Source organism: Orcinus orca, chromosome 4 (genome assembly GCF_937001465.1).
Source record: "Orcinus orca chromosome 4, mOrcOrc1.1, whole genome shotgun sequence".
NCBI lineage: Eukaryota > Metazoa > Chordata > Mammalia > Artiodactyla > Delphinidae > Orcinus > Orcinus orca.
This window is the reverse complement of record NC_064562.1, coordinates 68,579,122-68,603,441: the sequence shown is the minus strand read 5'-3', so window position 1 is coordinate 68,603,441 and position 24,320 is coordinate 68,579,122. Positions and strand designations below refer to the sequence as shown.

Here is a 24,320-nt window from a genome sequence, read left to right as displayed (position 1 = left end):
CCGTTAATAGGCGCTTCAGGTGAGAAACCTGAGCCACCTGGGAATACCCAGCGCAGCTGGCTCCCCGTAAACTTGGGAGACTTTTATCGCTAGAAATCGAACTCATTCCAGGGACTTCCGGGCTGCGGGGGGCGGGGCAACGTGCTGACGTTACGTCACGTTCTTGCCTGACCTGCCACCCCGCCCTCTCCGCACTGTGACGTTCCCAGGGAGGAACGAAGCGTAAACAGCGCAGGGCATTTTGGGAGGGGGATTGTTTCACGCAGGAAGCAGGCTCCATTTTAGCGCCGCCCGCTGTCGCCATCTGTTTCCCTTCCCTCCCCGTTACCGCCTCCCGTTCCTAAGCCCCAACGGGAAGGCTGGGCCTGGGGTGGGGGAGGCAGGAGTGAAAGGAGGAAAGGGGAAAAGGGAGAAAGGGAAGAAGTGGGGAGAAAGGGTGGGTCGGGAAGGGTGAGTGGTAGAGGCTAACGTGCGAAGCGCGCAAGCCCAGCGGACGGACTGACGGACGCGCCTGTGGTTCTGCTGCCGTGGCTGCGGCGCCCGCGCGAGTCGCGTCGAAGCGGCGGTGGCGGCTGCGGCGGCAGCAGCGGAAACAAGAGGGGAGCAATGGCGGCCGACAGCCGAGAGGAGAAAGGTTAGTGCGGAGAAAGGTGATGGGCGGAGGTGGGGCTCGGGAGTGGGTCGACGGAGCCGTGGTCGTCGTTGTGGGTAGGGGAGGTTAGCTTCCTCCGCGCGGAGCCGGTCTGTCCATCGAGACGCTTGGACTCATTGGAAAAGACAAGGCCTGCCCTTTCGTCTTCGGTCTCCACATAACCTAACACTTCATCTAGCCTTGGATTTTTCTTTAATCCTAATTCCCTTTTTCACTTAACGTTTATGTGTCCTGGGCGCGGCAGAGAGAAGGCCTGTTCTGAGTTGCAGGCCCTTAGGTTTATTTCCTGGTAGTGGTATGCGGATGTAATGCGTATCTTCAAAACAGCCTTTTCTGTTAGGCTGAATTTCGAAAACCCTTAATACCCTTAAAGCTGGTAATCTACTAAGTAAGCATATTTAAGAAGTGATATAGGTAGATAATTTCGCGAAATGTCTACGAGTAACTTATGGCTGTTCTGTTAAATAGGCAAAGTGGCAAGAATGGCCTGTTTGGTTCCTCAGATACTTATTTTGGAAAACGTGATGTTTGAAAAGATGATTATGTGATTTAGGCCAGGCAGGAAAAATCCTGGCCACTATTGTGATAGACACACGTTGTGCGTAGTTCCTAGAGGGTACAACCAGGAACAAATGGATACAGTTTGTAGAGAGTCGGAGGGCTACAGTTACTTTAAATATGGGAAGAACTGATGTTGCCAGAATGAAATGTCATGTCTTTTTAAATACCGACCTTCCAAGCCCTGGAAATGTTAATGTAGATCCTGAATCAGTACAAGTCTGGAGAGTGGTCTAGATTGGATGGTACGTTAAGGTTTTTTACAACCCTAAGATTACCATGATAGATTTGGCAAGGTTATGGTTGATAAAAATCTGGCCAGCTGCTGTCCTGTATTTTACGGATCTACTCTTTTGTGTGGCTAATTGATTTGGGGGAGGGAGGATTTGTTAAGTGGGCTGTAGAGTCAAGTTCCATTAGACTTGTGACCTCTCATTTTTCTCCTTGAAAGAGTTTTCATGAATCAGTGAACTGCTCAATAATAGGGACAGGCTTGGGCAACGGAGTGGGTGGGAATATGTTTAAGATATGGCTCCTATCTCAAAGCAGCTCGGTGATTAGGTTTTAGTAGTTCAATTTTCCTTCCTTAAACGAATCCTAAAAAGCCTCTCCCTTCCTTTTGAGAAGTCCAGAAGGAATGTGATCATAGGATTACATGGTGTTAGTGAATAAAAGAAACTGCTTTTAATTAGTAGTAAAGTAGTATTAAGTAGATGATTTTAATCAGGAAGAATTAATTCAGTCAACATTTGATTGTTTCAGAGTGTAATCTATGATCTGTGTGTATGGGAGTGGGTGGTGGTTGTGGTGGGTGAGATGAACTAGATAAAAAATGAGTAAAAGCTCAGTACTTCTCAAGAGTTCAGTGTCTGTTAAGGTGAACATAGTTGTAAGTCATTTATGGAGTAGACACAATATTGTACATGGAGGAAAAAAGTAGGTGATGTTTTATAAATTTTGTTTTAGAAACGGATTTAGTGATGAAAACGTCTAAATGCATAAACTTTGTAACTATTATTGGGAAGTAGTAATGCCACCTATTAGCAATACTCAGGATAAATTGTCCAGCTAAATTGTCCAGCTTCTGAAAGGCCTCCCATTTGTGTAGTTTTTAAAAAATTAATTTTCATAATTCAGCTTCATTTCAGAATTTATGATGTAAGTACTTATAGTTTAAGATTGTCTCTAGTTTACTGGGAAAGCTAGCAGATACATACCTACTGGAATTGCTTATTTAATTTTGGAATGAGCAGATTTCTAGAATAACCCACTTTGCATGTATGGAAACTGAGGCCTAGGGTGTCTCACTTTCTTGATCTTTGTCAAACAGCTAGAATAATAGCCAGAATTAGAATTAATGCTTGACTCTTTGTTTTCATGTTGAACAGGGAAAAATGGGAAGCTAAGTACTTATTGTCATCAGTAGGATGACAATGAAACACTAGGAAATTGTAAAGGTAAACCCTGTCACAAATCTTAGACATGTCACAAACCTTAAGTCCTTTCTTGAAAGATTCCGTAAGTGGTGTAAGATCTTGATAAGAAATGAGTTTAAGTTGCAGAAACTTGCTATAAATCACAGAGCAGTTACAACACTTTCAGTTATAAAGTCCTTGGATTATTGGGCTTTGCACATTAGCTGTGTAATAAGCAGACATTACCTTCTATAAATGCTTCTGTAATACCCATACCTAGAAAGTGAAGCCTATAACTGGAGAATTTGCCAGCTTCCTGATTCCTGTGGTGATTGTCCAAAAAGTAGATGTGGAAGATGTTGGAATGTTGGTGGTATTAACTAGTGTTAATTGCCATTTTTCTATGTTTTCCATTATAAACACCTGGTTTATATTTTATTTCTTGAGCTCTTAAAAATTTCTCTCTGAAGAACAGTTATACAAGTTTAATGTATCTAAAATGTGGATAATGAGGTACCACTTTTGAAAGTAACATGTTTTCTGCATTACCAGACTGGAAGCTCCATGAAGGCCAGGAGTATGTCTTGTTTACCAGGTTCCTGGTGTACAGTAATTATGTCTCAGTGCCTCGAATAAATGATTTAGAAGATTGTAAATCATTAGCTCAAGGTTGGACTTCATTAATGACTGACTAGTTATGACTAGTTATGTGATATTTGCTATTGATGTCCAAAGTTAAGAGTTTCCCAGTTTAAATTATATACGTACACACACTCATGCAGGCAAATACATATAAATATGTATGCATGGTTATATATACACACATATATGTGTATACACACTGTAGCCCTCACTATAGTAAGTCCTTAGGGTTAGATTGACTTGGTCCACTTTAGTTAGGGCTTTGTAAAGCATAGAGTATGTATTTGATATTCCGATATATTTGTTTTACCCATAATAGAAGTAGGAGAAAAAAATTACAAATGCCCTCCTTAGACTTCAATTGTATGCGTTTTGGAAGACAGGAAATTTGGATGGTATAGGAAATCCAAGTCTCTACACTTCTTGAAGAATGACGGTTTTGAGTGACAAAAAAGTAACTGAGAGACTGGTCTAATGTACAACACAACAGAAGGGGAGGCTCCAGGAAATCTTGCTACGTTGCCAAACCCGACTAAAACTATATTAAGTGAATTAAAATAAAAACTGTAATGTATTATGGTGCCCTGTATTGGAAAACAAAATAAGTAGTATATTTAAGTACCCAGTTTTTTTTTTTTTTTTTTCTTTAAATATTTCAGGTCTTAGTCTGATGCTGGATCCTGAAATAAATAGTACTTTGTATCTCCTAACCCAGAAGCTTCCTGGGTCAAAAAAATGAACTGCGTCTCAGATAAAGGTTAATTTTCTACACTGATATCCCTGGAGTTAAGGTTTGTGGCCTTCCTGGGCCAGGAATTTCAAGGTTGAGGTGTAATTCTGGTAGAGTGGAAACAGCATTAAATTTGGATTCAGAACTGAGATTTAAGTCACAGTACTTTAATTCTTTGGGCTTCATTTGGGATATTTTTTGTTTCCTTGTTTTGCTTCCTATACCCATGGATCTGTACCTCTTTCCCAAAACTCAGTTTGTTAATAATATCGATAGTTTGTGATAACTAAGATTATGCTTGCTTAACAAGTGATGATAATGAAGTCCGTATAAAAACATCATATATTGTGAATGCAAAACGTTCACAGATTATTGCATTTCCATAGAGGAATCAAGCTAGCAGTAGCCTGCTTTGTTTTGTTTTTAATTGAGGCAGCATTTAAAAGACAATTTCAAATAAAAATCTGAATTTGGGAATCCTCTCGAAAATTTGTAAGATCCGACATAGCACTTGTATTCGGTCAAGGCAGTTAATCCACTTGAGTGGAATAGGCTTGTCCTCTTTAGCATTCCTACTCTTCCACAAAGTATCATATATACTAAAACTGAAGTTTGGTGTCCCTGTGCCTCAGTGTCTTGAACCTTAAATTTTTTTGCAGTTATTTAACATCAGTGTTGTTCAGGAGTTGTGGGTTTATATGCATTCTAGGGTCAGGCAGATAAAGTACTTACTTAGTACTGTAGGTAATGGTGAGTGTTAGGTTATAGACAGTAAAGGAGTAAGCATGGTATGTGTTCAGGCAATATTAGTAAATACACTGATGTATGGGGCATAAACCCAGATTGTCTCATGCAAAACTATGACATAAGTTACCTTCTCTGTGTCTTAACAGAAGACTGTCAGGACTGCTCCATCTGGTTTTTTTCAGATGGAGTCTGGGCCCCTAGTGATCAAATAGTCTTTTTTTTTAAATGTAGGGTCTGGATTTTTATATTAAATCCTTGGCACTTTCAAAAACAAAGCATCCAAGAGCTAGATTCATCCTACAGGCTGTTAGTGTATAACTTTGAATGGATTTGAACTTTAGCTGTAAATGGAAATACTGTTTATTTGTGTTTCATTTGAGTTAATTTGTTGCACTGACATATTGTGGAAAAATTCATTTTGTTGTGGCATCTAAAACACAATTTTCAGGGTTTTAAAAGGATTTTTTTAAAAAGACTGTATAGTTCTTTATATAGACTTCTCAAAAAAAATGAAGTGCTTTAACTGTAGAAATACTGCATTTGAGTTATTTTTTATATAGAATTCTTAACCTGGCATTTGCTAGCCTTTGTTCATTTTATTGCTAATATTCTTAAGGTGCTGCTGTCAAACTACTGTGAAGAAATTGTATATGTACATATCACTATACAGAATAATAATGCTAAATTTCAGGATAAAGTGAGTGATTTAAAACATTAAAGTAGTTTAAAGAGAGTCACCCTAGAGAACCGGTGGATGTTACTTTATCTCTTAAAGACATAGTTATTTCTTTCTAAAAAGGATATGCCAGTGATAGATAGTCTTTAATAGTAGTAGCTTCTGAGACTACTAAAATAATCTTTCTTTATAACTAATTCATTTTAAATTGAAAACATGAATTAAAATATATACAAACTCCTTTCTCTAGCCAATGAATGAAGTGGTCAGAGGAAGCAGCTTGTTAGCTTTATAACCCAATACTATGAACTCTCTCACCTTTTTAAACCAGATTTTGGTTTTTAAGAGTACTCCTTATATTTATAATTAAAATCCCTAAGTTTAAGCAAAACTAAGCAGGTGGTGGTAGTTTTGAAAACATCTATCAAGTATTTAATATTTCAACCAACAATAGGTGGAGTCCATAGCTCCTCTCTTTGAACCTGAGTAGACTTTTGTGATTGTCTCTGAATAAAATACTGTGGCACTGTTGCTGAGCTTCTGCCTAAACCACCATGAAAGCTCTAAACCACCATGAAAGAGGTCGGCCTACGCTGAAGCTGTCATGGGGGAGAGTGACCATAGAAAGGAGTGCCCTAGGAACCCCAGCTGTTCTGAGGCTTCCCAGCCAAGGTATGTGAATAAGCAGATGATTCTAGCTAACCCTTAACTGCAGCCACGTGAGAGACCCTAGTTGAGCCTCAGAACCATAAGCAATAATAGTAAATTACTGTATTGTTTTAAGTCACCAAGTTTTTGGGGTAGCATGTTAAACTTACAGCAGTAGATAGTAGGAACATTTATGCATTTGTCTTATTGAGAAAAGAGGATTTTATTTTATGTGCTGGACCAGATTTTGTGTATCATGTACCCTAGTCATTAACAAAAGGTTCAGAAGCATCAAATAACTGCCCTGTCCACCCCCTTCCCTTCCCCAAACACTGATCTTTTTATTCTAAATGCCTCTTTTCAGAGGTGAAGAAACTGGAGCTCAGACTGGGACTTTCCTAAAGATACCTAGCTCTTAAATGATGACCTGGATTTTCTTGCTTCCAAATACAAATCTCTTGCTCCTGTGTATCATATTTCAGCAAATATATAAGCGATTTCAGTGGTGGAGAGAAGTAAATTAAAATGTGATCTTTTATATCGGGGTCAGATAGAAAATAATATTTTAGGCTTTGTGGGCCACATAAGGTCTTCGTCATATATTCTTTCCTTTTTTTTAAAACACAACCTTAAAAATGAAGAAACCATTTATATCTTGCCAGTCAAAAATAGGCCATGGGCTGAATTTGTCCTGCAGGTCTTACTAGTTGGCTGATACTGTGATAAAACCACAGTTAGGTTTTTTTTTTTTCCCACAGTTAGGTTTTTGATGTCATAGACTATAATATGGATAAAAATTTGTAGACCATCAAGTGAGGATGTTATGGTTGATCTTAAAGTAAATTTAAGGTGCTATAATGTTGGTAATGTGGAGCTTTCTGGTGCACTAATTTGGAATTGATCTACTAGTGCACATGACCTTTCAGTGATACTTTGTAGTTTTGTTTTCTTATATTTTGTTTGAAGATGCTTATTTTATAATAGCCAGGACATGGAAGCAACCTAAGTGTCCATCGACAGATGAATGGATAAAGAAGATGTGGCACATATATACAATGGAATATTACTCAGCCATAAAAAGAAACAAAACTGAGTTATTTGTAGTGAGGTGGATGGACCTAAAGTCTATCATACAGAGTGAAGTAAGTCAGAAAGAGAAAAATAAATACTGTATGCTAACACATATATATATATGGAATCTAAAGAAAAAAAAGGGTTCTGATGAACCTAGGGGCAAGACAGGAATAAAGACGCAGACATAGAGATGGACTTGAGGATACAGGGAGGGGAAAGGGGTAAGCTGAGACAAAGTGAGAGAGTTGACATATATACATTGACATTGACATATATACACTACCAAATGTAAAATAGATAGCTGGGGGGAAGCAGCCGCATAGCACAGGGAGATCAGCTCCTGCTTTGTGACCACCTAGAGGGGTGGGATAGGGAGTGTGGGAGGGAGACGCAAGAGGGAAGAGATATGGGGATATATGTATATATATAGCTTATTCACTTTGTTATACAGTAGCAACTAACACAAAATGTAAAGCAATTATACCTCAATAAAGATGTTAAAAAAAAAAAGATGATTTTAATGTCCCCCATCTGATTTAACCGTAAATTTAGAAAGCCTGAACTCTAGACGTGTGAATTTGCTCAACTTGAATTTCTGAGCTTCTGTTTCTTTATCTGCAGAGTATTGGATCTAAAACATACCTTGTGTGTGTCATGTATGATATGTGTGAAAGTGATAAAATGTTAGAAAAGCAAGTATTGATTAATATTTTAAAATTTTGTAGATGCTTTCTAAAACTGCAACCAATCTTTGAATTTGACTAATAAAATTATTTGTTAAAGCTTTTTAAGACAGTAATACCCTTTTTATAGGGAAACCATGATTTAGGCATGTCTGAAATTTAAATTGATTAATTAACCTGCACAGTTATTTCATTCTGTGTTTAGCATGTCTGGATTTAGCATGTATAAAAGTTCATGTGAATGTTCAGGCTTTTGAAGTGGATATTTCTAATCAAGAACTAGTATTTCATGAAAAGATTTGTGTAGCACTGTATTTACTTAATTGCCTATTTTGCTGTCCTAGTTGTATGTTTTTTCTTTTGCTTCTACAGATATCTTATTTTTCAAGATCTGTTGGACCCACTTTTTACTGACTAGAGAGCTTTGACCTAAGAATAATTGAATATCTGAAAAACTTGGGTTTTAAAAAATCAAATTGTATGTTTTTATTTTTTATTTACAATATAACGTCCAAAAATTGTGTTTGCCACCATTCAGGTCTTCAGGGAATTTCCTCAGTGAAAACATGAACCCAGAGGATGAGAGAAGCCTTTTTGGTTGGCATATCTTGATTTTCAGTACCATTTAAGAAAATAAGTAAATAAAAATGGTAACAGTCTGTATAGTATATATTCATTTTAGAAAAATGGTAAAGTACAGAAAAGCATTCTTACCACTCAAAGAAATCAGTTACGATGCTATTCCAAGCATAGGTAATTTTCAGTGTTTTTTTTTTTTAATTTTTATTGGGGTGTAATTGATTTACAATGTTGTGTTAGTTTCAGGTGTACAGCAGAGTGAATCTGTTATACAAATACATATATCCACTCTTTTTTAGATTCTTTTCCCATATAGGCCATTACAGAGAGTTGAGTAGAGTTCCCTGTGCTATACAGTAGGTCCTTATTAGTTATCTATTTTATATATAGTAGTGTGTATGTGTCAGTGTTATTAAGTAGCAGCAGTGACTCCAAGCACAGAGGAAGATACATTGTTACCTTTTCCATATCCTGTGTAACCTTGCTTTCCTTCTTATTATGCCTACATTATCTGTTTTAGTTCTATTGAGTCACTGATTTCTGTCCCTCTTGGGGGATATTTGAACTCCATCTAACCTGTTCAAGACCTCAGGTTAATAATCCTTGCTATAATTTTAGTGGGCTTTCCTTTTTGGCTGGAGCTGTGATACAATTGTCCTATCTCATCAGTTTTTATGATTTTATACCTCTCTTTACGTCACCTTAGATTTGGAAGATATTTTTTGATGCCAGGATATTTAGTGTTCAAAACATTTACCATTAGCTTTAGTGCCTTATTTGAAAAAAAAAAATCAGTTTAAAGTAGTAAATACATAGTTGCATGTATTTCTAAGACTTATTTTATCCAGTTGGACTGGGTTGGGGGTAGGGAAGGTGATGGGGTAATAAAACTGAGTTCTAAATTTTCACGATCATTGACTGTATCAATTACAGTCAAGTTTCCTTGTCTGAACAAGTTATACTTTTATAGTCCATGCCAGCAGCCTCAAATGTTTTTGATTGTGTACCCCGTCAGTAATTTTCTTCTTTTAACTTACTTGGACATTATTTCAGACAAACAGGATAGCTGTAAGGATAGTACAAAGAATTCTTTTGCTTTTCAGCCACGTTCCACAAATGTTAACATTTTTACCACATTTGTCTTTCTGACTCATTCTTTCTCCCTCTTTTGTCAGTTGTAGACATGATGCTTCTTTGCCCCTAAATAGTTAAGTATGTATTTCCTAAAAAGTAGAATTCTCTTTTACTTAACTGTAGTACTATCAAGATCAGGAAATTGACATTGATACTTGTAATCTACAGATCTTGTTTAGATTTCACTAGTTTTTCAGTTGTCTCAGATAATGTGCTGTGTCAGTTATTGTATCTTTTAGTCTCCTTTAATCTGAAGTATTTCCTTAGTGTTTGTATTTCATGAATGAACTGTGACATTTTTGGATGCCTCTAAATTTAGGTTGGTTTGATGTTTGTTTACTCATGTATAGGTTTAGGTTTTGCATAGGAATATCACAGAATTTCTCTATTCATAGTGCATCATTCCAGGGGTTCCATGTTGTTGATTTGACTCACTGCTAGTGATGTTAATCTTGATTGCTTGGTTAAGCTGGAGTGTGCCAGATTTCTCGACTGTACAATGGTAATAAGTATTCTGCCCGGAGTACACAATCTTTGATAAATGTATGTTTATTTAAATATTATACACATGTATTTTTATTATTGTGCACATTTTAAAGCAGGTACAAACATTAGACATTAAAGGATGAGCTACAAATACAGAAGGTCTCACTTTTTCTTTTTGTACCCCAGTATATCCTTTCATACCTTATGGATTATATATACTCCTGACTTTGTAGACCAGAGCTGTGCATCATATCCTTTACTTTATATCGTTTTATAGGAATTATTCTTGTGTCTTGATCCTGAAATAAAAGCTCCTTGAAGGTTATGTTCTCATACTTCCGTAGCCTCAACACAGTAAGTACTCAGAAATAAATGCTTAATGTTAATGATTTTTCCCTGTTACTTTTTAATCTTTTGCTTCCAGATGGAGAACTTAATGTTCTAGATGATATTTTGACTGAAGTACCAGAACAGGACGATGAACTCTATAATCCAGAGAGTGAACAAGATAAAAATGAGAAAAAGGGTATGTAAGATTTCTATTTTTGTTAAAATAGCAAAGTAGAGATCAGTTTCTTAAGAAAGAGTCTTTGCTTTTGTACTTATTCCTTGAGGCACTTACCACCAAAAGCACAATCATGAGAAGCAGTGGTACCCAATTCCATGTGAATGAGAGTAATATATTTTTTTCCAAACGTGTGAAATGTCTCATGTATTTATTCCAGTGTTTGAAAGCTGTGTTTTCTTTATGATTAACTTTGGAGTAAAGGTATTTCAGAAAACATTTTAAAGAAGTGAGGCTTTTATTCTCTTATATATTTACCTGTTAAACTTTGGTGAAATAAGTCTAATACCCAAATTCTTATATATATTTTTTTCATTGTATTTTTAAGGTTCAAAAAGAAAAAGTGACCGAATGGAATCTACTGACACAAAGCGACAAAAGCCTTCTGTTCATTCAAGACAATTGATTTCTAAGCCACTGAGCTCATCAGTTAGCAATAACAAAAGAATGGTTAGTACAAAAGGAAAGTCAGTCACAGAGTATAAAAATGAGGAATATCAAAGATCTGAAAGAAACAAACGTCTAGAAGCTGATCGGAAGATTCGTTTGTCAAGCAGTGCCTCCAGAGAATCTTATAAGAGTCAATCTGAGAAAACATGTCTGCGGAAAAGGGATCCTGAAAGGAGGGTCAAATCCCCTACACCAGATGGTTCTGAGGTAGTAAATATTATTGCAGATATAATACAGAAAGCAGTTCTTTTTGAGGCTAGAACTATTTATTCACTCTGACCTTGTCTGTTATATGACTGCTGATTCCCTTTTTCTTTAAACATCAGAGAATTGGGCTTGAAGTGGATAGACGTGCAAGCAGATCCAGCCAGTCTTCCAAGGAGGAAGTGAACTCTGAAGAATATGGCTCTGACCATGAGACTGGCAGCAGTGGTTCTTCTGATGAGCAAGGCAACAACACTGAGAATGAGGAGGAAGGGGTGGAAGATGTGGAGGAAGATGAAGAAGTAGAAGAAGATGCAGAGGAAGATGAAGAGGTGGATGATGATGGAGAGGAGGAAGAGGAGGAAGAAGAAGAGGAAGAGGAGGAGGAGGAGGAAGAGGAGGAGGAGGAAGAAGAAGAATATGAACAGGATGAGAGAGACCAGAAGGAAGAGGGAAATGATTATGACACCCGGAGTGAGGCTAGCGACTCCGATTCTGAATCTGTTTCCTTCACGGATGGGTCTGTCAGATCTGGTTCAGGAACAGATGGATCAGGTACTAATTTTTATATGTAAAGATTTGTCTTTTTTTTTTTAATTGTTTTTTTTCTTGAACATGTTTAAATTGAATTATAAAATTTTTGAGGCAATGGGGGGGATGTTAGTAAGACTGTCCTGTGATTTTTTTTTTAATAGTGTGCTTTTGAGTATTATAAATGCACTTGAATAAGATTTACATATCTTAGTAAAGGCATTTCCCAGCTACAAATTGATTGTATTATAAATACACTAGTCTGATTGTTTCTCTATAAGGAAATGTATTTGAGGTTTTAATGTTATAAATTCTTAGATTTCCATACTAGTCAACAACAGCTTATTTAAACACTGATGTACTTGAAGTATATTCATATGGAACCTGTCTGCTAGGTATTAAAATATTTTCATGTTAAATGCCTCTAGATTTCCATCATGTGGCAACAGAAACCAAAATAACTTTCTTTTTCTCTTGGGAGCACAAACTTGTCTTTCATTTTTGTACCTGTGGGTTGACTGACGGGCAGGGTCTCCAGAGGGCTGGGTGTAAAGGTACCAGATGGAAAATAAGAGTATAAAATTATTGTGGAGAGACTGGGTAAGAGGCATCTTGGGTCATTCCTTCAATGATACATGCCCTGCCACTTTATCTGACCCATGAGACTTGAATATGAGAATGGTAGGTAGTTGCAGTCATTAGACTGAGGGAGCCCTCTTTTGGGGGGAAGTTCAGAGGGTAGAGCAACGAGAGGCCAGGGTACTTAGAGACCGCTGGTTACTCTGTGATGATTATACTCATGGCTGTCTTATGTAAAGATGCAGCCAGATCTCCTACATAGGCCAAATGTACTAAATATTGGAATACAAGAAAAATTCTATTCTTTTGATATATATGATAGTTAAATGTCATTATTATAGAATTTTATCATTTTAGTGTAGTACATTGTTAGTAAATCATATTTTTGATATAGTGTAAATGATAAGAGCAAACGACCAGGTATTTTCTAATTGGCAGCTGAAGTGCTTCTAGCCTTTTGCTCACTAGAGTTCTAGGTTTGGGAGTTTAGATAGGTTTTGACAGGGGGCTAAAGAGTTAAACTGAATAGATGAGTAGGGTTTGATATAAAAAAAAAACTTGTGGAATCTTTAATTCTACTATCCCATCATACTTTTTGCAAACTGATGGGATATACGTTTTGTAATTTATGATAATGGATAGAGAACAAAAATTGCATTGGCAATATGAATGAATGTTCATTTATTGTGGAGAATGTGTCAAACCTGTAAAAGTAGGGAACATTTTATTATAGGAATCTTCTTTTTGGTGTCCCTGTTAAGAACGATATTTCTTAGACTTGAACGTTTATCCTGTTTAAGTCAAACGAGGGAGACATATAAATACGTAGGGCCTGAAATAATGTATATTTTTAATAAATTCCTAGATGCTGATACTTAACAAGATACTTATTCATACTTTATGTTTTTTGTGGATTAGACATTTCAGATTGAATGGTAGCCAATAGTTTTATAAAACCTGGATATTAGAACTGTTAAGAGACTTACTGTTATAAAAGAGATACCTGCCTGGAACTCTTACTTTCCATATTAAAGGAAAATTTGTGGCTTTTCTTTGGAAGAGCTCTTATGTGGAACATTTTTTAAAGACTGTATTTAGTATGCAGGACATTATTATTTTTATTTTGGAGTGGTTTCTCTTTATAATAATGTGTGAGAGAAAAAGGGGTGTATCTGGAACTCCACCAGAGGTAAAAAATGTTTTTAAAGATTTTTAAATACAAGGGATCACAGTTTAGTTTTTGTGTCTTGAATTTTCTAGATTCCAGTTTATTTTACCTTATTTTTTCTCAAAATTTCAGTAATTTCCTTATAAAAGTGACACACTTGGTGGTTGTTAAAGGTTTATTTGTTAGATGACTTTCTTTTTTTTTTTGCGGTATGCGGGCCTCTCACTATTGTGGCCTCTCCTGTTGCGGAGCGCAGGCTCCGGACGTGCAGGCTTAGCGGCCATGGCTTACGGGCCCAGCCACTCCGTGCCATGTGGGATCTTCCCGGACCAGGGCACGAACCTGTTCCCTGCATTGGCAGGCGGACTCTCAACCACTGTGCCACCAGGGAAGCCCTCAATTGTTTTTTTGACCTGAGAATAATAGTCGGGAGAGGAGATCATAAACTTAAGAGCAGTGAAGGTTATTTATACAAAAAAGATAATAAATTCTTGGAGATTTTTCATGGTAATGCTATATTTAACATTACATAAAAATTGTTGGGCGAGATCTTACTTCTGCTTCTATTATATTTCCTGCATCTTTTTTTTAAAAAATAAATTTATTTATTTATTTTTGGCTGTGTTGGGTCTTCATTGCTGTGCGCGGGCTTTCTCTAGTTGCTGCGAGCAGGGACTGCTCTTCATTGCAGTGCATGGGCTTCTCGTTGTGGTGGCTTCTCCTTTTGTGGGGCACGGGCTCTAGGCAAGTGAGCTCGGTGATGCACGGGTTCTAGAGCGCAGCCTCAGTGGTTGTGGCGCATGGGCTTAGTTGCTCCGCGGCATGTGGGATCTTACCGGACCAGGGCTTGAACCCGTGTCCCCTGCACTGGCAGGTGGATTATTAACCACTCCACCACCAGGGAAGTCCCTGCATCATCTTGGTGAGAGATTCTTTTAGTACTTAGAACCGTAAAGTATTATTTTTAAACAGCAGCAAGAGATATATTACCTTTGTCATCAATTTATAATGCTTAGATCCCTAACTATTCAAAGAGGAAAAGAATAAAAGAAACATGCTAGAATTTTTGAAAGAAATAATTAAAAAAATTTTTTTTAAAGTTATTTTTCTAATCTCTTTCATGTACATGTCATACTCATTGATTCAGTGAATTCAGTTCCTTCTGTGTGCCAAACACTATATAAGAATGTGTAGTCAGTGAACAAAACAGACATAGATGAGAAAGAGATTTGGGATATGACAAAAACTCCTGTTATCTGTTTGGATGAGATTCTCAGTCATTTTATACTAAAAGGCTTCAGTCTATTCTCTTGAAGTCTTATAGTTTACCCTGAGGGAGAGGATTTTAAAACTTAAAGGTCAGGTATCATTCAAGGCCAACAAACCTGTAAATAAATGCTTTTCTCTATAGCTAGTTATATAAATTTCATTATGTTCCCAAGTTGCTAGCTTTAAATGGGCCTGGCTTTGAAGTTGTGCCAATATGTACTGCTTTGCCTTTCCTTTTTGCCTTAAGTTAGGAAAATCAGCATCATTTACAAGCTTCTTGTTAACATCTATTTGCAGAAGGAATTAGTAGTAAATTACAAAGGGAAAAATGCTTAAACTAAAAGAAAAGGAACTTTTGTCCTTGGAGTTTTCCATCTTAAACTAGTTTAAACCTAGAATCCCCTTTCAAGAATTGAAGTAAAATATCTTTTCTATTCTCTTGCTCATGACTTGTACTTTCAAGTTAGAAACTAGGTTCTGCCACTCAGGAACTGTGGGACCCTAGCCAAGTTGCCTAACCACACCACTAAGTTGAGGTTTCCTTTTCTGTAAATGAGAATAATGGGTATTATGTATCTCATGAGTTTGTTATGAGGATTAAGGGAAATAATTTATTTAAAGCTTTTGAAATAGGAGTTTGTATGAAAGATCATTGATTATTATTTTTCAACATTCTGTTAACTTTTATAAAAATAAGTATATGCATTTTCTCCCATCATATTCCTTCTAGCTGAAAAGTAAAGGTGCTTATAGTGGTGTAATTAAAATACCAACAGAGACAGGAGAGTCTAATTCCATTTTAGGCCCTCATTTATATGCTTCCAAATTAAGCCTGAAATGGTTCTTATAGGTAATGCAAAAAAACCTCTTCTGTCTACTGAAGATTCCCAGCTTTTTAATAGAAATACATAGACTATTGCTGAGATTTTAGAGATAAATTTTAAATTGAATTTGAAAATAAGCAGTAATTCAGGAAGGAAGTGGTCAGGAAGAATGGAATTGAAGATACAAAAGCAAGCAGTGGCAACCAGAAGGGAGTCGCTAATTTACTATAGTGTAATTTAAAAAAAAAAAATTGAAAGGCTTTGGGTTCTGGGGTTCATCAGACATCTAAGATAGAATCAGAGTTGGAATTGTGATGAAGAATGATAGTATACTTTTTAAAAAGAGGACTTAAAACAGTGGTACTTGGTTCATAGAAGGGAACACTGTAAATTTAATTGAAAGAAAAGTTGTGTTTGCTTTGCAGAATTTTTTTCTCTTTTAAAACTTTAAGACCTTTTATATATAGGATAAGTAGTTCTTAATTATAGCTGTGTATTTTTATTTGATTAAAGTTGGTGGGAGAAATAACAAAATGTCCTTAGTATTTGAACAGTGTCTGAATTGGAACATCTTAGGAAATTGAGGGGGTCAGGAAGGATTAGTAATGAATAATACTTAGGGATTATGCAAAATCCAGATGCATGGTGATACATTGTTGTTTGACTAACGGTACCTATATTGTAATGTTTTTAAGAATCTTGTCTGAATTCTTTTTTAGATGAGAAAAAGAAGGAAAGGAAGAGAGCTAGAGGCATATCTCCTATTGTTTTTGATAGAAGTGGAAGCTCTGCATCAGAGTCATATGCAGGTATTCTCATTTTATTTGTGATCATATCTGACTGATTCTAATGTAATCTGCTGTAAAAAGTGTGTGGAGGCTGTAGTTTAGCGTGAACTTGTTAATATTCATTAGTATTGATTTCTGGCATGTTCAGTGTAATAAATCTAGAGGAAACTAAGCTTTTTCTTATTATTTTAATCCTGTTCTGTTATTGCTTAAGTGGAATTTCACTTTTTTTTTCTTGGAAGATGATGATTCAGTGACTAGTTTTCTGAGTGAGAAACTGTTCAAATATTTTTAAAAACATCCAAACAACCCAAAAAGCAAAACACTCGTACACATTGAGAAGTATTTTTTTTTGTGTGTGTGGGTGCGCCAGGAAGAATAATTTGTCTTGAATGAGAACTTTATGTGACAAGACTGTAGAAATTTTGTCTTATCTCTATTAAAGCTCAATCTGAACAAATGTACTTTGGCTAAATACAGGTTCAGAAAAGAAGCATGAGAAATTATCATCTTCCGTTCGTGCTGTCCGAAAAGGTATCATTTAAATTTGAAATTGTTTTCATTGCATGCTTCCTTAAAAGTCATTATTTTGCCTTATTGGTTCTCCATTAATAGTTGGTTTTAATGTAGTAATGTTCTGATATATTACATTAAGGGAAAAAAAATAATTTAGTCTTACACAGAGCTCCATGTTCACTTCTTACTGGGTATCTTTTAGAACAGTAGCAGACATTTTAGGACATCTTAACAGTTTTTGGACAGAGTGGATGGTATATATATTTTAGTAGCATAATGGTCTATTAGTAAATTTTAAATGATTAATGTGATAAAGATCTATAAAATTTATAGCCATTTTCACACTTAAAAAATATTGATCTGATATATTAGAACATTACTATATTAGGTTTGCCTTCTTGCAAAATGCTGGTGTCTTTCTTAGCTTTGCTTTATTATGTGTTGTGGCTTAGCTTTCTAGGTTGAATGGGTGATTATGAATTTAAAAAGTTTAGCTGGGTTTTGGAGGGCTGATTTCAGTTAGTACAACTTATATCCCTCTGTGTGATAATGGCCTCTGTTTAATCAATTTGGATTTCTTTTTTTCAGATCAAACCAGTAAACTCAAATATGTCCTACAGGATGCGAGATTTTTTCTCATAAAGAGTAACAACCATGAGAATGTGTCCCTTGCCAAAGCTAAGGTATTAGCATCAGTTCTGTTGAAATATCCTAATCTTGAAAATTTAAATGTGAAGGTGGACTTGCGTATCACTTGAGTACATGACATACTGTAATTTTCATTAAAGTTTTAGAGATCCATAGTCCAGTTGCCATGTAGGGTCTGCTTTTTTGACTGGTTAGGCAACCTAGTAGTAATTTGAGTTTTCTTTTAAATCTTTTGAAGATGAGTTTAGAAGTAAAAATATTTGGTATTTGAAGAATATATAATTATACGTTGTACTGAAAAAGCCGTGTTTCTTTGGATTTTTGTGTTTCTATACTCAATTGCTAGTTTATTATACTAATAAATTTTATAAAGTTTTTTTAGTTAACCAGTTTTGTTTTATATTGCTGCTTGTTTTACACCTTGAGATTTTCTTGAATTCTTTTCCGGAGAGTTTCTTTTACTTTTAGAAGTAAGATCACTTGGATTTAGAAGAAAAGGGAAGAGTTAGTTTTAGTTTAAAGCCCCACCCTGGGCTTTACAAAAGGGATATGCCCAGTTGCTATAGGATGTCGTAAGGTTAATTTTTTAAAAAATGTTTTTGTTACAAAAATGCATCTACTTTTTATACCAACTATTCTAATATTTTTGTATTTTTGTTTTAAGAGAGTTTCTACTGACTTTGAGAAAGTTAAAACTACGCATTTTTTAAACTGTATTTCTGTCAATATTAATAATCCTATATTTCTAACTTAAGTTGAGGGTTACCCACTAAATTTTACAGATGGAAGGAATAATACACTAAATAGTGGAAGTTTATTCTGTTCTTTAGCTGGAGTGGATTTAGGCAGAAGTAGTTAAGCACCTAGTGAGAATGAGGTCTAGTATGTATCAGCAGATTAAACTGAATTAGAGGTTCTGGTTTACATTACCATTCCTGCCTCTTAATCTTTCATGATCAAAGAATTGTTTAAAATGCTTTGGAAATAATAACTATGTTCCAGCTCAACATAAAACACAGGTCTCTTCAGTCAAACTATTGATACATGAAAATTTGAACTTAAATAGAAAGAAGAGAGAAATGCTAGAAACTTGACAGAAATTCTTCACTTACGGATTTATTAACATGATCATTTTTAATTATTTGGTTAGTCACAGTTTTTAAAGAAAAAAATGTACACATTGTGATTCACCTTCAAACAAAATGTTTTTACCACAGTAAATGGCTCTGATTTTAAATTGTAGGTGATTGTTTTTATTATCTAAAATTCTAGCCCATATGATTTGATTGCCCCCTGTCCCCATGTGTTCACTAGTTGTTTTAATGATTTTGTTAAGGTTGGTAATTTTCTCCATATTTTTCCCAAGTTTTTAATAGATTATTCCATTATTTTGACATACATTATTCATAAATGTCCTATGAATAAATAGGACATTTATTCATTATAGCTTATTGGTAACCTTGGTCTTCTGCAAATGTAATTGGAAACATAAAAGATTTACATTAATTTCAATCTTTGATCTTTACATCATTTATATAGGGTGTATGGTCTACACTGCCAGTAAATGAGAAGAAATTAAATGCTGCATTCAGATCTGCAAGGAGTGTTATCTTAATATTTTCTGTGAGAGAGAGTGGAAAATTTCAAGGTAAGAGTAAAAATAATTTGGATATGTAAAAACATTAATTATATTTGCATCTGTATATTATGTTGTGATTTATTCCCCTAGGATTTGCAAGACTTTCTTCAGAATCACACCATGGAGGATCTCCTATACATTGGGTACTTCCAGCAGGAATGAATGCTAAAATGCTGGGAGGCGTCTTTAAAATTGACTGGATTTGCAGGTAAATTACACACTTCAGTGTAGATAATTAAAGTTGCTCTTGTTTTGAATGGGCTACCAGTTGAGAATAATGTTAAAACTCCACAGTTATTTAGTTTTAATTTATTATTCTAATTATTTTCCCCCTTATTTTGGTGTCATTCCTAGGCTGATTGGGATCTATAGAGTTTATTTAACAATGTTAAAAGTAAAAGTAACATTAATATGCTTAGATTGTATTGTTTACCACCTTTATAATGTAATGTAGAATGCATAGGGCAAAGATTTATTTAGTCAAGAGTTTTATGTATTTCATTTGTTCTCTGCATTAGTATTATGGCAGTAAATTTACAAATCAGACAATTGCTTATGTTATTAGCACATGTTTATGTTTAGTGATTTAACATGCCATTTTATTACGGTGGTGTGGGAAAATAGTCACCCTTTGACTTGGCTAATATAACATTTTGGAGGTGACTAATTTAGTTGTGAACAAGTAGTGTTTAAGGAAGTTAGCAAATCATGTTAGTTGGCATTGTGACCTTTTGAAACTGCAGTAGTTAAGATTTAAATGTTTGTTAGAAAAGTAGACTTACTTTGAAATCTGAGTTATTTACCACTTTTTTTGTCCTTACTGAACGATTGTACATTGTTTTAAAAAATGATTAAAGAAGTCAATTTAGATGATACAGAGAGACTTAACACTTCAGCAAATGGATAGTCTCTTGTCGAGAACTGCAAAATGGGGCAGAAGGCAGAAAGCTTTTATAGGATCAATAATAAAGAATAAGAAACAGACAAGAAAATATCTGATTAGATGGGGCCACACAGTCAACCTTCTTTGGGATGAGGAAGCCCAGAGTTGGCTTGGCGTTTGGGGATTGACTGACTGGATATATTGCATTTCTGGTCAAGTGGAGCATTTACAGGGACATGAAAGTTATCTAAGTTTCAGTTTGCTGGCTTAGCACCTTGGACAGGAGTGGCTCCATCTTGGGCTTAGAAAGCTATTTCAACAATATGAAAAGCTAATTATTTAAGTGAACTTTATATGGCATGCACAAATCTACTACCTGTAAAATTAACTTTAGCTAAATAAGAATTACCTGAAAGGGACCATATGGATTTTTTTGTATCATTAAGTCGGCTTAGGTGGATTTTTGATGAGGATAGAGGAATTGGATAAGAAAGAAAAATGCTGTTCATATTCAGAAGGCAAAGTAGCACAAAGAAGAGACATGAAATCAGAAACCATGGGGTGGGGGGTGTGAGTGGGGTGTGTGGATGGGATAGGGAACCACCTTTTTAATAAAGCAGATAGTCATTAAAGAGAAGAACAAAAGGCAAAGATGGGTAGTAATGTGGGCCAGCCTAAGGAGTTAAACCTTTGCTGTGGGACAGTGAGGAACTATGAAAATGGGCAGTGATACAGTAGAGATAGTGTATTAAGTTGATGTTTAATAGAGTAGCAAAAAGCTATATGCGCATATAAATATATCACCATTATTCATCCAGTAATTACTTTTTTTTTAATAAATTTATTTTTACATTTGGCTGTGTTGTGTCTTCGTTGCTGCAGGCGGGCCTTCTCTAGTTGCGGCTAGCAGGGGTTACTCTTTGTTGCGGTGCGCGGGCTCTTCATTGCGGTGGTTTCTCTTGTCGTGGAGCGCGGCCTCTAGGCGCGCAGACTTCAATAGATGTGGCACTTGGGCTCAGTAGTTGTGGCTTGCAGGCTCTAGAGCACAGGCTTAGTAGTTGTGGCGCATGGGCTCAGTTTCTCTGCGGCTTGTGGGATCTTCCCAGACCAGGGTTCGAACCCATGTGCCCTGCATTGGCAGGGGGACTCTCAACCACTGCGCCACTAGGGAAGCCCCCTGTCATTACTTTCTATAGGGAAAAATTAGAAGCAATCTAAATTCTCTCATAGGAAATTGGTTAAGTAAATTACGGTTTGTCACTTAAATGTAATACACAAAAATAATTGTCCATGTGATAACATGGAAAGATACAACAAATGAAAGGATACATAATTATAATGTTGGAATGCATTGTTAGGGTGGTGAGACTATAGATGATATTCCCATACTCCACTGTGCCCAGGGTTTTAAAATATAGATTTATAGTTCTTAATTTCTAAAGTTAAATCATAGTCAAAATTATAAAATTTAAAAATCTGGTGGCAGTTTATAGGGAAGACAAGGTGCCAATTATTTCTTAGCAGAGATAGACATTTTTACTTAATTTTTTGGATGGATAACTGTAAAGGCCAAAGGAGAGATTTGTTAAGTCTATGGTTTAATGACTAGAAACATTATTGGTGTCACTGGAAAATATTTGGAGGTGATGCTTTTTTAGGAGAAAAATAATTACCCAGTTTTAGATTGGTGGTAGCAAATTTTATTTTGAATGTTGCTTGTTTTGTGAACCTTCATTTTCAGATTATTGATAAGGAAATTTGTTTCTTAATTTTAGAAGATGAGTTTAATTTATTCACAGATTATCGTCTTAATTTTCTTCTTCATTGACTTACTGGCTCTTTTACTAACTCATTTGAAATATATATAGCTAGCATCAGAAGATAGGTACAAACCCAAATAGTCCATTCTGCTAAGATTTTGTGTAAAATTTTGTGTAGTAATGTTTTTTATTACTGTTAAGTAAGTTTTTGGTTTACCTGGAAAAGAATATTCTTAATTAAAAAAAAAAACTAACTTTATTTTTAAATACTCATAAGTGCGTTAAAGAGTAATATTAAAATACTTCAGAGTTCTGAGGGGGCACGTGTTCTTATTACATTGACATTTCTTTGAGTAAGTCACTTGAACTCTTAGTTTTCTGTGTGAAATGAGAATTACATTTGACCTTCAGTGTTAAAAGGATGAAACTTTAATAAATACAAACCCTGAAGGCTTTGCTATCAGTAATAGTAACTGCTATTAATATATTTTCTTTTCAGATATGATAGTTATTAGAGTTTTATTTAAGCACCTTTTGGATTTAATAATAACTAGCCTTAAGTTTTTTGAGGTGTGGTCCCTGGATCACCTGCATCAGTAGTATCTGATTTTTAAAATGCAGAATCGTTACATGCACCTCAAACCTGTAGGCACACCGGAGTTTAAAACTAGATGGTGCATGGTAGCAGATAGGAAAGGAGGCATTAAAAAGTGACTTAAGTTGCTGCTGGGAGTTAGATCAAAGTAAGGCTAAAATCTATAGAATGTCATTCAACCAGAATTAAATCTACTGACTATATTGTATTTTAACCTCACCCCTTTCTTGTCCATTCCAGATAACCCATTTCTCTTTTCTTTCATGGTTTCTCGATATTATTCCTTTTAGTTTTAATGACCAAAACAGCTGTCAGTACGTAAGAGCCTCTGTACAGTTTCATGTTCTTTTGTTAAATATGCCCCATTTTCTAAGCTCCTTAAGTCAGAGAATCACTGCCATGTTACCTAGGGTACTCACAGTAAAGACAGTCATCTCTAGGCTTTTTCATTACATGTCTGCTCAAAAGCTGATTTTTAGGATGCCTGCTCTATAATTGTGATGACCACAGATGTGCAGTTTCTCTTAGTCTTAATCTGAGCCCTGTTTTTCCTAAGGCCTCATAGTTCTCTGTGCTTTTCAGTCTGGGATTAATTTGTCGAAACAGTGGGCAGAGGTCTCTAGAATCTAGTTAGAACCAGTGCCACCAAAGAATTTTAACCCTAAGTGACTCAAACAGCTCAACACATGCCTTTTTTTTGGACCTAGGGTATTCCATTGCTAATGTTTAAATAACAGTGGTAACTCTGTACAATAATAATTTGTAACCGTCCTGCATTTTCGTAGTTGTAGGTTATTTATTCCTTTCCGTAACCTTTTTTTAACTGGCAACTGAGAGGAAAAATCTGAGAAGCTATTAAAGTACAGTTTTAACTATAGATCTGCATCTGGATATTCTAGGCTTTTGATATGGACTTGTTCTAGCTTAATGATAGTCTCTTTCCCCCTGCCTTCCCTGTAAAGGGTGTGTGTGTGTGTGTGTGTGTGTGTGTGTGTGTGTGTGTGTGTATGTGTGTGTGTATGTGTGTATGTATGTATGTAGATACATACACACATATTTTTATGTATGTATATACACTATTGAACCACTCTCGATGTGTGAGGTAAGATGTCTTTAAGGTGAGGAATCCAGTAGTAGTACCTAGTAGGCATTTCTGTACACTCTGCCCATTTCTCCCATACATTCACATCACCACCACCACAGATCATGCCACCTTGATACTTTAATTTTAGATATACTTCTCTTTTCCTGTAAATGTCGAAATATTTTCTGAGGTTTAAAAATAGTTGTGTAAAATTTGGGAGTTTAATATTCATCTTTAAGAAAATTCACATAAGGTTAGAATAAATGGTTATATAGCTGGTCCACTGGACCAGGTTATTTGCTTGTATTTTTTCTTCTCCATTATGTCTTTGCTCAGGTCCTTTTCATTGCTTCAAATGTAACCCTGCCTTACCTCTCTACATACGGCTTTTCCTGAGTCACTTTTCTTTCAGGCTTATCCCATATGCCACCTTTTCCAGGAAGCATTTTCTGATTGTTTTTTCTTTCTTTCCAAAATACGTATGACCATGCACATTAAAAATAAAACTTCTGTACTCTATTTATGGTACCCATTCTTTTACAAAATAATTGTGTGTGCTTGTTTACTCTCTGATAAAAGCTGTGGAAGAAAGGTTAGGAATGCAGGCTCTTTATTTTATTCATCTTTGTATGTCTTTTGAGTAGTTTCATTTATATTGTATATATGTATATATATATATAATCTTTAATTAAAGCATTTATTAAATTTGGTATTACTTTATGCACAAATAGATGAAACCTTATTGAATGATGTTAATTTTCGATTATTTTTTTTGACAAGTACTTATGTGTCA

At 35.6% G+C, this 24,320-nt stretch overlaps 1 protein-coding gene across 4 annotated transcripts in view; it reads left to right on the top strand.

The window, feature by feature from the left end:
- The first annotated feature begins 235 nt into the window (after positions 1-235).
- The window catches only part of YTHDC1 (YTH N6-methyladenosine RNA binding protein C1), a 34,727-nt gene continuing 10,642 nt past the window's right edge, over positions 236-24,320 (top strand). The window contains exons 1-9 of one of the 4 annotated variants that reach the window (XM_004268345.4): positions 237-634; positions 10,449-10,550; positions 10,918-11,246; positions 11,366-11,798; positions 16,334-16,423; positions 16,883-16,936; positions 17,507-17,601; positions 19,106-19,214; positions 19,296-19,413. In XM_004268345.4, coding sequence (XP_004268393.1) covers positions 607-634; positions 10,449-10,550; positions 10,918-11,246; positions 11,366-11,798; positions 16,334-16,423; positions 16,883-16,936; positions 17,507-17,601; positions 19,106-19,214; positions 19,296-19,413 — 1,358 coding nt within the window. In that variant the 5' untranslated portion in view covers positions 237-606. Of the gene's footprint in view, positions 635-10,448; positions 10,551-10,917; positions 11,247-11,365; positions 11,799-16,333; positions 16,424-16,882; positions 16,937-17,506; positions 17,602-19,105; positions 19,215-19,295; positions 19,414-24,320 lie in introns of all 4 variants that reach the window. The other 3 variants (XM_004268346.4, XM_033425547.2, XM_033425548.2) reach the window with 3 other exon arrangements.